Source organism: Telmatherina bonti, assembly GCF_933228915.1.
Source record: "Telmatherina bonti genome assembly, chromosome: 10".
In the NCBI taxonomy this organism is placed as follows: Eukaryota; Metazoa; Chordata; class Actinopteri; order Atheriniformes; family Telmatherinidae; genus Telmatherina; species Telmatherina bonti.
In genome coordinates this window covers 4,563,239-4,577,634 of record NC_136628.1, presented here as the reverse complement: position 1 = coordinate 4,577,634, position 14,396 = coordinate 4,563,239, and the positions used below count along the sequence as shown (strand labels likewise).

The following is a 14,396-nucleotide window of genomic DNA, read 5'->3' as shown; positions in this document are numbered from 1 at the left end:
TATACTGATCCATGTTGCATCTATACTGATCAATGCTACATCTATACTGATCCATGCTACATCTATACTGATCAATGTTGCATCTATACTGATCAATGCTTAATCTATGCTGATCCATGTTGCATCTATACTGATCCATGCTACATCTATACTGATCCATGTTGCATCTATACTGATCCATGCTACATCTATACTGATCAATGCTTAATCTATACTGATCCATGCTACATCTATACTGATCCATGTTGCATCTATACTGATCAATGCTACATCTATACTGATCCATGCTACATCTATACTGATCAATGTTGCATCTATACTGATCCATGTTGCATCTATACTGATCCATGTTGCATCTATACTGATTCATGCTACATCTATACTGATCCATGCTACATCTATACTGATCCATGCTACATCTATACTGATCAATGTTGCATCTATACTGATCCATGCTACATCTATACTGATCCATGTTGCATCTATACTGATCCATGCTACATCTATACTGATCAATGCTTAATCTATACTGATCCATGCTACATCTATACTGATCCATGTTGCATCTATACTGATCAATGCTACATCTATACTGATCCATGCTACATCTATACTGATCAATGTTGCATCTATACTGATCCATGTTGCATCTATACTGATCCATGTTGCATCTATACTGATCCATGTTGCATCTATACTGATCCATGCTACATCTATACTGATCCATGCTACAGCTATACTGATCAATGTTGCATCTATACTGATCAATGCTACATCTATACTGATCCATGCTACATCTATACTGATCCATGCTACATCTATACTGATCCATGCTACATCTATACTGATCAATGTTGCATCTATACTGATCAATGCTACATCTATACTGATCCATGCTACATCTATACTGATCCATGCTACATCTATACTGATCAATGTTGCATCTATACTGATCAATGCTTAATCTATACTGATCCATGCTACATCTATACTGATCCATGCTACATCTATACTGATCAATGTTGCATCTATACTGATCAATGCTTAATCTATACTGATCCATGTTGCATCTATACTGATCAATGCTTAATCTATACTGATCCATGCTACATCTATACTGATCCATGCTACATCTATACTGATCCATGTTGCATCTATACTGATCAATGCTACATCTATACTGATCCATGCTACATCTATACTGATCCATGCTACATCTATACTGATCCATGCTACATCTATACTGATCCATGTTGCATCTATACTGATCCATGCTACATCTATACTGATCAATGCTTAATCTATACTGATCCATGCTACATCTATACTGATCCATGTTGCATCTATACTGATCCATGTTGCATCTATACTGATCCATGCTACATCTATACTGATCCATGCTACATCTATACTGATCCATGCTACATCTATACTGATCCATGTTGCATCTATACTGATCAATGCTACATCTATACTGATCCATGCTACATCTATACTGATCAATGTTGCATCTATACTGATCAATGCTTAATCTATACTGATCCATGTTGCATCTATACTGATCCATGCTTCATCTATACTGATCAATGCTTAATCTATACTGATCCATGCTACATCTATACTGATCCATGCTACATCTATACTGATCCATGTTGCATCTATACTGATCAATGTTGCATCTATACTGATCAATGCTACATCTATACTGATCCATGCTACATCTATACTGATCAATGTTGCATCTATACTGATCAATGCTTAATCTATACTGATCCATGTTGCATCTATACTGATCCATGCTTCATCTATACTGATCAATGCTACATCTATACTGATCCATGCTACATCTATACTGATCCATGTTGCATCTATACTGATCCATGCTACATCTATACTGATCCATGCTACATCTATACTGATCAATGTTGCATCTATACTGATCAATGCTTAATCTATGCTGATCCATGTTGCATCTATACTGATCCATGCTACATCTATACTGATCCATGTTGCATCTATACTGATCAATGCTTAATCTATACTGATCCATGCTACATCTATACTGATCCATGCTACATCTATACTGATCCATGTTGCATCTATACTGATCAATGCTACATCTATACTGATCCATGCTACATCTATACTGATCCATGCTACATCTATACTGATCCATGCTACATCTATACTGATCCATGTTACATCTATACTGATCCATGCTACATCTATACTGATCAATGCTTAATCTATACTGATCCATGCTACATATATACTGATCCATGTTGCATCTATACTGATCCATGTTGCATCTATACTGATCAATGCTACATCTATACTGATCCATGCTACATCTATACTGATCCATGCTACATCTATACTGATCCATGCTACATCTATACTGATCCATGTTGCATCTATACTGATCCATGCTACATCTATACTGATCAATGCTTAATCTATACTGATCCATGCTACATCTATACTGATCCATGTTGCATCTATACTGATCCATGTTGCATCTATACTGATCCATGCTACATCTATACTGATCCATGCTACATCTATACTGATCCATGCTACATCTATACTGATCCATGTTGCATCTATACTGATCAATGCTACATCTATACTGATCCATGCTACATCTATACTGATCAATGTTGCATCTATACTGATCAATGCTTAATCTATACTGATCCATGTTGCATCTATACTGATCCATGCTACATCTATACTGATCAATGCTTAATCTATACTGATCCATGCTACATCTATACTGATCCATGCTACATCTATACTGATCCATGCTACATCTATACTGATCCATGCTACATCTATACTGATCCATGCTACATCTATACTGATCCATGTTGCATCTATACTGATCAATGCTACATCTATACTGATCAATGTTGCATCTATACTGATCAATGCTTAATCTATACTGATCCATGTTGCATCTATACTGAGCCATGCTACATCTATACTGATCCATGCTACATCTATACTGATCCATGTTGCATCTATACTGATCAATGCTACATCTATACTGATCCATGCTACATCTATACTGATCCATGTTGCATCTATACTGATCAATGCTACATCTATACTGATCCATGCTACATCTATACTGATCAATGTTGCATCTATACTGATCAATGCTTAATCTATGCTGATCCATGTTGCATCTATACTGATCCATGCTACATCTATACTGATCCATGTTGCATCTATACTGATCCATGCTACATCTATACTGATCAATGCTTAATCTATACTCATCCATGCTACATCTATACTGATCCATGTTGCATCTATACTGATCAATGCTACATCTATACTGATCCATGCTACATCTATACTGATCAATGTTGCATCTATACTGATCCATGTTGCATCTATACTGATCCATGTTGCATCTATACTGATCCATGCTACATCTATACTGATCCATGCTACATCTATACTGATCCATGCTACATCTATACTGATCAATGTTGCATCTATACTGATCCATGTTGCATCTATACTGATCCATGTTGCATCTATACTGATCCATGTTGCATCTATACTGATCCATGCTACATCTATACTGATCCATGCTACAGCTATACTGATCAATGCTACATCTATACTGATACATGCTACATCTATACTGATCAATGTTGCATCTATACTGATCAATGCTACATCTATACTGATCCATGCTACATCTATACTGATCCATGCTACATCTATACTGATCAATGTTGCATCTATACTGATCAATGCTTAATCTATACTGATCCATGCTACATCTATACTGATCCATGCTACATCTATACTGATCAATGTTGCATCTATACTGATCAATGCTTAATCTATACTGATCCATGTTGCATCTATACTGATCCATGCTACATCTATACTGATCCATGCTACATCTATACTGATCCATGTTGCATCTATACTGATCAATGCTACATCTATACTGATCCATGCTACATCTATACTGATCAATGTTGCATCTATACTGATCAATGCTTAATCTATACTGATCCATGTTGCATCTATACTGATCCATGTTGCATCTATACTGATCCATGCTACATCTATACTGATCAATGCTTAATCTATACTGATCCATGCTACATCTATACTGATCCATGCTACATCTATACTGATCCATGCTACATCTATACTGATCCATGCTACATCTATACTGATCCATGTTGCATCTATACTGATCCATGCTACATCTATACTGATCCATGTTGCATCTATACTGATCCATGCTACATCTATACTGATCCATGTTGCATCTATACTGATCCATGCTACATCTATACTGATCCATGCTACATCTATACTGATCCATGTTGCATCTATACTGATCCATGTTGCATCTATACTGATCCATGCTGCTTCTATACTGATCCATGCTACATCTATACTGATCCATGCTACATCTATACTGATCCATGCTACATCTATACTGATCCATGTTGCATCTATACTGATCAATGTTGCATCTATACTGATCCATGCTACATCTATACTGATCCATGCTACATCTATACTGATCCATGCTACATCTATACTGATCCATGCTACATCTATACTGATCCATGCTACATCTATACTGATCCATGCTACATCTATACTGATCCATGTTGCATCTATACTGATCCATGCTACATCTATACTGATCCATGCTGCTTCTATACTGATCCATGCTGCTTCTATACTGATCCATGTTGCATCTATACTGATCCATGTTGCATCTATACTGATCCATGCTACATCTATACTGATCAATGCTTAATCTATACTGATCCATGCTACATCTATACTGATCCATGTTGCATCTATACTGATCCATGCTACATCTATACTGATCCATGTTGCATCTATACTGATCCATGTTGCATCTATACTGATCCATGCTACATCTATACTGATCCATGCTACATCTATACTGATCAATGCTTAATCTATACTGATCCATGCTACATCTATACTGATCAATGCTTAATCTATACTGATCCATGCTACATCTATACTGATCCATGTTGCATCTATACTGATCCATGCTACATCTATACTGATCAATGCTTAATCTATACTGATCCATGTTGCATCTATACTGATCCTTGTTGCATCTATACTGATCCATGCTACATCTATACTGATCCATGTTGCATCTATACTGATCCTTGTTGCATCTATACTGATCAATGCTTAATCTATACTGATCCATGCTACATCTATACTGATCCATGCTGCATCTATACTGATCCATGTTGCATCTATACTGATCCATGCTACATCTATACTGATCCATGCTACATCTATACTGATCCATGTTGCATCTATACTGATCCATGCTACATCTATACTGATCCATGTTGCATCTATACTGATCCATGCTACATCTATACTGATCCATGCTACATCTATACTGATCAATGCTTAATCTATACTGATCCATGTTGCATCTATACTGATCCATGCTACATCTATACTGATCCATGCTGCTTCTATACTGATCCATGCTGCTTCTATACTGATCCATGCTGCTTCTATACTGATCCATGCTACATCTATACTGATCCATGCTACATCTATACTGATCAATGCTGATATGCAATCCATTCCCCAGCTGTCCACAGCACACAGACAGAGCTGTATACACTGTAAAGTGTAAATGTGTTTATTAATATTTATTGATTTATGGCTGAAATAACTGAAAAAGTGATCAATAACCAGCAGGTGTTGCTGCAGTGTTTCAGCGGTGATGTTGTTCTCCAGATCCGTTCTCCTCAGGCCTCGGGAAAAGCCGTTACCCCTCGCTCATGATGTGTTTTCCACAATCAGAGCATTACTTGTGGTTGTACTAAATATTTACATGATATCTAAAACCAGCCGCACATTTAACCACATTTTCATCCCCGCCGTCGTCTCGGTTTTACTAGTCTGCAAATAAAAATACAGATAGATTTAAATTAGTACGTTTCTATCAGTAAATACTTAAACATCCTTCTTTTTATGACTTTAAGCATGTTGATCTGACAGAGCTTTATCACACAGAAGCTTTCCTTTCCTGGTAAATGCTAAAGATTCCTACTAGTAGTTTCTACATCCACACGATGCCATTTCTATGCTCTTTACGTGGCACGGTAACGTTCTCTGTTCCTGCTGTTATGCAAACATCTTCTTCACGTGTTGCTGTTGTTTACAGAGGATTAGGGAAGGGTGAAGGTTCTAAGTGGCTCATCCAGACTCTTGTGAAGCAGCAGCTGTTCACCCAGGTGTGGTTTAAAACAAAAAAGCATCGAGGTTAGACGTATATGTTCCTTCAACCATCATCATGACGTCATATGAACACAGAAAGCAGCAGGTGGGGACATGTTGCCACCAACATGGCAGACTCACATGGGATCAATTAACCAGAACATCTTGTGGGTGGAGCCTTGTGGGTGGAGCCTTGTGGGTGGAGCCTTGTGGGTGGAGACTTGTGGGTGGAGCCAGACAGCCAAGCCAAGCCAACTTTATTTATAAAGCACTTTCTGACAGCCACTGCTAACAAAGTGCGAAACATAACATAATTAACATATTAAAACATAAAACAATAAAACAGAAAACAATAAAACGGTAAAGTTTAAAACCATAAAATATAAAACAATGAAACCAATAAACAATAAAAGCAAACGCATTCTGGGTAAAATGCCAGTGAAAATAGGGGGGTCTTAAGAAGGGATTTAAAACTGGACAGTGATGAAGCCTGTCTGACCTGTAGTGGCGGTGAGTTCCACAGAGCTGGTCCCGAAAAGGCCCTGTCCCCTCTGAGCTTCCTCCGCGTTCTCAGGACCTCCAGGAACAGCTGATCTGCTGATTGGAGCGTAGAAGGGGAGTACATGTGTAGCAGCTCAGAAAGGCAAGGTGACCTTTGACCTTTAGCCATCCCCTCCACTGCATCGCCGTGCAGCAGTAAGTCACACTGGTCCAAATTGCCTAATTTTGTGACAACTTGTCAGATTTGTGGAAATAACCGAGGGACGCCTGAGGACCGCTGTCCTGCAGGTTCTCCATGTCTTCCTGCTCCAACACACCTGGCTTCCATTAAATGGATCCAACAGCCTATGAAGTTCTGCACAGTGAGTAATTAGTTTGAGGCAGGTGTGTTAGAGCAGGCATACAAGGAAAACCTGCAGGATTGTGACCCTCCAGAGCTGGACATCTTTTACAGAAGGAAGCAAAGTCCTGCGGCCGGCTGGAAGTTCCATCAGAACCTGAAGTGTTGCTGCAGCTTTGTGTTTCTGAGCGTCTGAAGCACGGAGGCCTTCAGCTGTTCTCCTCATGCTAACAGTCAGAGATGCTCAGTTCTCTGTAAGACCCTCCTCACTGAGACCGGCTTCGCTCAGACTCTGCTCTCAGCCATGACATGACTCCTCTGTAACATCGTGACCCGCCAGGCTGCATAAGTCAGGAAATGTTTCTCTGTCTCAGTGAGATCTGTACTTTTCCCCTGGAGAGTCAGAAAGAGCTGTCTCTTAGTGTTTCACAGACTTCTGGTGTTTGAAAAGGTCTTTTACTACGTTAGCCTCGTGCAAACTATCTGCCTTTTCAACACAGTAACCCCCCCCCTGCTGCTCAAAGCTTTATATTATGTGCAGTTTTTCCACAGACTGAATCTGGGAATAATCCCATCAGGATCATTTTCTATTTTCCAGTCCAGGACTTAAACTGTGTTTTTGCTTCATTTTGAAGTGAAACTCCAGATCTGATAAGCAAGAAGCCAAAGTAGCTTTTTATTACCAAGTCACTCCAACGAAATGATGAAAAACCGTGTTTCTTAACTAGGTTCAGTGCGTTTGGTCTCCGCGCTGCTGCTCAGCTTTGCTCTGTTTGGAGAGAAATGACTGCACATCAGCAGACACAACGTCAGAGAGTCTCACACCAGTATCTGTCCATGACAGACAGAACTAAAGCGATGAGACGCACCGTCCTGTGAAAAACATTCTGATAGCTCCAACGCTGATTGTTTCTGCATGGATTCTACAAGACATGATAAGAAAAACTGAAAATGAGCAGCAGGTTAATATCAGTTCATTTCACAGGAACAAGATGCAGAAAACAAGACAAACCCGAGACAAGCTGCTGCGCGCTTCGTTCGGATCACCGTGTGCTCTCCTACAGGAAGTTTTCCATCCAGAGCTCATTCATAACTCAGACACACATAAAACAAAGTTGTTTTTTAAATCAGCCCTGTCTTGATGTTGGCTGCTCATCACAGGACGAGCAGCTCCGTGTTCTCAGAGCTCGAGCTGAGCTCAGAAATGAGTCGTACCGCGTCGTTCTCCTAGCTTCTAGGTATGAAAAGAAATCTAGGAAGTTAAAGAAAAACACTTCAAATGAAATCAAGCCAACATAATATTTCTGCAGACTGTTTCTGAGGCATAAAAAGCTGCACCAATACCACACTGACTTAAACTGAGTACATGTACTTAGATTCCAGTTCTTTCTGCCACTGAGTGGAGAAATCCCATCATGCTGACTGGGGAGGAGAATCTGGACAAAGCCAACGATTCATGTGGGAATGCGGTCGCTACTCTGATCTTTATGCATATATCTGTGAAGTAAACGCTCCGTGCTCAACAGGCCTGGTTTTCCACACGGCTTCTGTATCAGAACAGTTTTCCTGACTCCAAGCAGAGGCGGCTCCCTGACACCGGTGTCGCTGTCGGTGCGTCTCTTCTGCGCGCTGGCGGAGGAGCTTTGCCGTAAAGCGGTGATGCTCGTGTGCAAACTGTTATACTTCTTATACATTATGTGAAATAAAGACTGCCAGTCACACATTCATATCCTTCTCGGCTTAATCACATCACTCTTCCTTCCACAGACATGACGAGGATCACCATTGTTGGCCTGAAACCAGAGACCACCTACGAGGTCAAGATGTCCGCCATCAACGGCAAAGGCGAAGGCGAGAGCAGCCTCGCCAGCACTTTCAAGACGGAGCCAGTCCGTGAGTGTCTCTCTTTCTGTTCGTAGCCTCTGTCTGAGCGAGCTCTCCCAGCCTCGGTGCTGCGGATCCCTCCACCGCCTCTTCACGCCCCGCTGAGCCCTGATGCTTCCATCCCCTTTCTTCCCACGCCAAGCCCCGCTGTAGTCCCTCTGCATCCAGGCCAGACTGACGGTCCTTCTCAGAGCCATTTCCACTTCATATCCAACTGCTAACAATGCAAAGTATCACCTGTATGTGTTTATACCAGCTCTAACGTGTCCTTTCTTCCCTGAAGTGGGCATTGTGAAGGTGCAGGTTGAGGCATGCTTCCCTCTCCTCAGCCTTCTGAAAAGTCCTCCTGCATTCAGATCTTTGCTTTCTGCACCACTGGCAGCATGCATGTTTAACCCTGCAGCCGCAAGTCGGCCGAACACGCATAGGCTTTAACCCAACGGCCGCTCCAGAACCTTCTTTTTATCTGGTTCTGACACAGGCAGCGGAGAAACAATCACATGTGGGAGGTTTTCCTGGTTGGTGCGCATGTTGTCAGCCACACTGAGAGTCACTGAGAGACACCTGCTACTGGTCTGGAATCCGTCACAACGTCACAGATTTCTGTGGTTTCTTGGATCATTTGATCGTTTATCGATGTGTAATCACAAGTCAGATGAGAACTGTTGGATTTAATGATCATTTTTATGATCATTAATCCTTAATAATTATATTATTCCTTATTATTAATCCAGCATTAATGCTTTATTAATCCTGATTGGGACGTTCAGCTCTGCATTTAACTCGTTTCTGAGACGTTCAGCTCTGCATTTAACTCGTTTCTGAGACGTTCAGCTCTGCATTTAACTCGTTTCTGAGACGTTCAGCTCTGCATTTAACTCGTTTCTGGGACGTTCAGCTCTGCATTTAACTCGTTTCTGAGACGTTCAGCTCTGCATTTAACTCGTTTCTGAGACGTTCAGCTCTGCATTTAACTCGTTTCTGAGACGTTCAGCTCTGCATTTAACTCGTTTCTGAGACGTTCAGCTCTGCATTTAACTCGTTTCTGAGACGTTCAGCTCTGCATTTAACTCGTTTCTGAGACGTTCAGCTCTGCATTTAACTCGTTTCTGAGACGTTCAGCTCTGCATTTAACTCGTTTCTGAGACGTTCAGCTCTGCATTTAACTCGTTTCTGAGACGTTCAGCTCTGCATTTAACTCGTTTCTGAGACGTTCAGCTCTGCATTTAACTCGTTTCTGAGACGTTCAGCTCTGCATTTAACTCGTTTCTGAGACGTTCAGCTCTGCATTTAACTCGTTTAACCTCAGTGACCTCGAGGCTGCTGCTCCCTGAACGGTTGCCTTTAGTGAGTTCCTGTGAAGCAGACGTCTTCTCTTCTTCGCGCTGAGCTTCATTAACAGACCAGTTTTAGTTGGAACCAGTTTGTGTGTCACACTTCCATCTGTGCCTCATCAACTCCCTGCTTCATCCTCAACTTCTCCGTGTTTGTCTGCTTTCACCACTGACCAGCAGCGACGGTTATTTTATTCACATTTCATATCACAGAGTTGCAGCAGCTGAAATCATTCATTAAGTCTTTTTATTTTTAAAAAAAAATGCTAATTCTGTAATGTGGAGGCTGAAATAGTGTGAGTATGACCAAATGATGATGAGAGTGGAATGTGGGGTGTGACAGAGGTTAGTCATGTGACACGACGCTCGCCCTCATTCATTAATCCTGATTTCTCATGTCTTTGTTTCTTCTCTTTGTGTTCTGGTTTTGTCATCGTGGTTTTTCCATCATTTCTGTTTTCCGCTGGACGTCTCAGAGTTTTTCACAAGTAAGTTTCTTTCCCCGTGTTGTCTGCTTAAAGGTTCCCCACATCTGGCTCACCCTCACCGTCTTCCTGCCGTCACGCGCTTTACGTTACAGAAAGATGCTTTTCCTTCACACTGTTGTTGATCACATGATCTCACAGATAAATCATTCGCTACTGATGCAGTTATTCAGATTACTTGCCATGCTCATTTAACAGAGGAAGGAGGGTGTTCTTGTGTCTCTGTGTGTGTGTGTGTGTGTGTGTGTGTGTGTGTGTGTGTGTGTGTGCAGACAGGTGTAGGCACGACTCAGTGGGAATCTGTAAACCAAACCTGAGCCGAAGCAAAGCTGCAAACGAAGTAAAACTAGCATGAAGAGCTCAACAGCTGAGTTTTATCTCTGGACGGAATAAAAAGCAAAGTTTGTTTCATGAAGTTTGACATTTTTAATTCCAACTGTTCCCATCAGAAAACGGCAGAAACATGGAGCAAACTCCAGACCTGAAGCTCTCCATGTTTTTAGCAATGATCTGTTAAACTGCAGCAAAGTGAGATTATTGCCACTGTTGTATTTACAGAACTGTATGCCAGACGGGTAACTGTTAAACATACAGCAGATAGATGATGCTATCAGTGCACACACACACTCCACATGATCCTGGAATGAGAACACTGTTTAATTCAGCAGCACCATGGCTCCATGTGGATGTGTGTGATCTCAGAGGCAGAAAGTCACCACACTCAGTCCTCCCTGAAGACCCGCTCCTCTCATGCTCTTTTCACCATCTTTCAGTTTCATCAGCGATTCCGCCCTCTATCGGTGCCACCAGTATGGCGCTGAGTGAGTATGCCAGTCCCGCAGTGTGTCGCTCTTCCCGCCCTACTTGCTTAGTTAATCCAGATGTTGATTTCTTCCTGTTGTGGCTAATATGTGGGTCATTCCTCCCATGTAGAGTATAACCACAGCAACGCGGCAAAGTAGGCAACGTTAGCTGTTTGTTGGCTCTGCTAACCGTCCTGGATTCATCTAGATTTCACTAACATTTGTAAAACGGTGACATTTAACCGCCTGACCGAGGCCGTGTGTGTGACATAATTAACACTGTGTGTGTGTGCTCATTAGGTGTGTGGTGTAAGGAACATGAAGTCTGTTCAGTCCATTTCCCGTGCCGTTGGCATGGTGTGAAATGTCAGAGCGAATCCATGGCTGCCGAACTGAAAGGAACAATGCTAACGTGTGTGTGTGTGTGTGTGTGTGTGTGTGAAGTTAGTATGTTCGCTGCAACATAGCTGCTGTCATGTCAGCGAGTTCCTCATTAACACCTCAGAGACTGCCGTTAAAGTCGCCTTTATCCCCTCCTCCACTTCTTTTCCAGTTGGTCGATTCTGTATTGTCTACCTGTGTGTGTGTGTGTGTGTGTGTGTGTGTGTGTGTGTGTGTGTCATGAAGCCCATTTTCATCGATATTGTTGGGCAGATAATTATTTTACAAACTAAATAAAAATCCTCTATCTAGTTTTTATTCTCAGTTTTGAACAAAAAGACATTTTAATGAAAAGAGAAGAATTCAGGACCATTTCGTGTCTTTTTGTTACTATAGCAACACCCCAGCTGCTACACGTGAACATGCCTCTCCTCCTCTTGGGACCAAAGTGTTTTAGAAACCCCGCTGCAGGTCCAGCAGGGTGGTCTGGCTTCCTCTCCCCAGCCGTCCGACTGCAGCTTTGGGATGAATTTGCTTCTCCAACCTGAAGAGCACGTCCGATGCCTCACATGGAGCGTGTCGGTCTGATTTGCAGACATCTTATGGATGACGTGCACGCTGCACCACAGTGGCGGTACAGTTCAGTCTACTGTACTGCTGGTCAGCGTATCTGCAGCAGTTTTGTCTGAAGAGCACCGAACACGACATCATCGTGTACCGGTGAGCCATCACATGCTGGACGAAGAACAGCTGCTGGGTCAGCAGCATCTTCCCGCTCGCTGGAATGCCTCCCTGCACAGCCCAGAAACGTGCTTTTCCCTCCATCCTGCTCGGCTCAGCTGGACACCAATCTTCCTGAAGCCGTCATTTCGGGCGAACGCAGGCTCAGATTGTCTGGCATTCATGACAGCGAAGTTAATCTGGATTTTACAGTCACGCTGCATTTCTTCATGATGTGGAGACATGTCAGCCTCTTTGCCTTAACTTCTCATTTAACCTCATAAACATTGTCCACGACCTTTAACTGAGTCCTTGTGGTGTGACTGTGTTGTGTGTTTTGTATGTGGGTACTGTTCATGTTGAATCCCTCATATCTGCCGTTTCCCAGCAGGTTCATGGGGGGTTGCAGGTGTCCATGGCGATCCAGCAGCTAAAATGTCTCCTGCTTGCAGGTGTCATGTGTGTCGCTGTCCTGTGCTGCGGTGTGTGTCCCGCTCTGTTTCCGTTTGGACAACCCAGCTCCTGTTTGTCTGCTTTCCGTTTGTGTTTGTGGGGAGGAAAGGCAGACTGACGGACGTGGAGCCACTCTGCTGCTTCGTTTCTCACATTTTGATCTTTTTACTCACATGTTCATTTCTTTGTATATTTGTTTTGTAAGTTTATTTTTAACATGATCATTTGCTTTGTTTATTATGTTGACATGTTTTCATCATTTCCAAATGTTTTATTTGTGCCCCCACCTCCCCCCACCCCCCTCTTGTATGTTCCTCTAAACCAATCCCGTCTGTGCTCATCATGTGACTTTGTCATGTGGCTCTTGCATGGTGCTGATGATGTCGTCTTCGCTGGCCTACAGAAGGTAAATCTGCTTGTGAAATGACATCATGTGTGATTTCTTCCTTCACATTGAGACAGAATTAACATTAAGTTGTCATTTTTCATTGTCTCCTCCATCGTTGGCTCTTTTCTCAGTCCAACCAGCATCTTTTAGTCTTTCTTTCATTAGTTAGAGGAAACAAAACCCTTTTCATCCCAGTTTGGTTCATTTTCTTCCATCCCAGCAGTTAAACATGAGCTCCTAGATCAGCTTGAGAAATAATTGGGATTATTAAAATGTCTTCAGGAGAAAATATCCAGAAATGAGCAGAAAACAAACTTCTGTTGTTATGGATAATACAATAAATTACCAGAAGATATATTTTCATGTCTGAAGTTTGGGCTCATTGGGTTGAAACTAACTGTATAACTGTCCTGGAGGGCCGCTCACCTGCTGGTTTAGTTGTTTCCCTGCATCAACACACCTGATTCAAGTCCTACAGATCCAGCAGCTTCTTCTGCACGTTGGTCAGGCATGTTGGAGCACAGAGACAACAGAAGCCTGCAGGATACCGGCCCCCCAGGACTGGAGGTTGACAGCTGCGCTCTAAAGCTCTAAACATGCTGCTGTAAAGTTTTCCTTCATCTCATCTTAATATGGAAACCAGTTTGTGGACAAACAAATGGAGAATAACAAAAGTCAGAACTACAACGTGGCTGAGCGTCATGCCAACGCAGATTATTCAGACACAGCCTAACATGCTTCCTGTTCGCCTGCAGGTGGCCATTTCCCTGTTCGGCTTGCTTTCAAATCTATCAGAAGTCTCTTTTTATTTATCATTTTAAACAAAAGATG

General features: G+C 41.9%; 1 protein-coding gene across 1 annotated transcript in view; it reads left to right on the top strand.

The window, feature by feature from the left end:
* Positions 1-14,396, top strand: part of ncam1a (neural cell adhesion molecule 1a) — a gene marked incomplete at its 3' end in the record, with an annotated part of 306,826 nt that overhangs the window by 255,613 nt on the left and 36,817 nt on the right. The window contains 3 exon segments of the mRNA XM_079248256.1: positions 8,885-9,011; positions 9,013-9,032; positions 11,603-11,641. Of these exon segments, the coding sequence (XP_079104382.1) occupies positions 8,885-9,011; positions 9,013-9,032; positions 11,603-11,641 (186 nt within the window).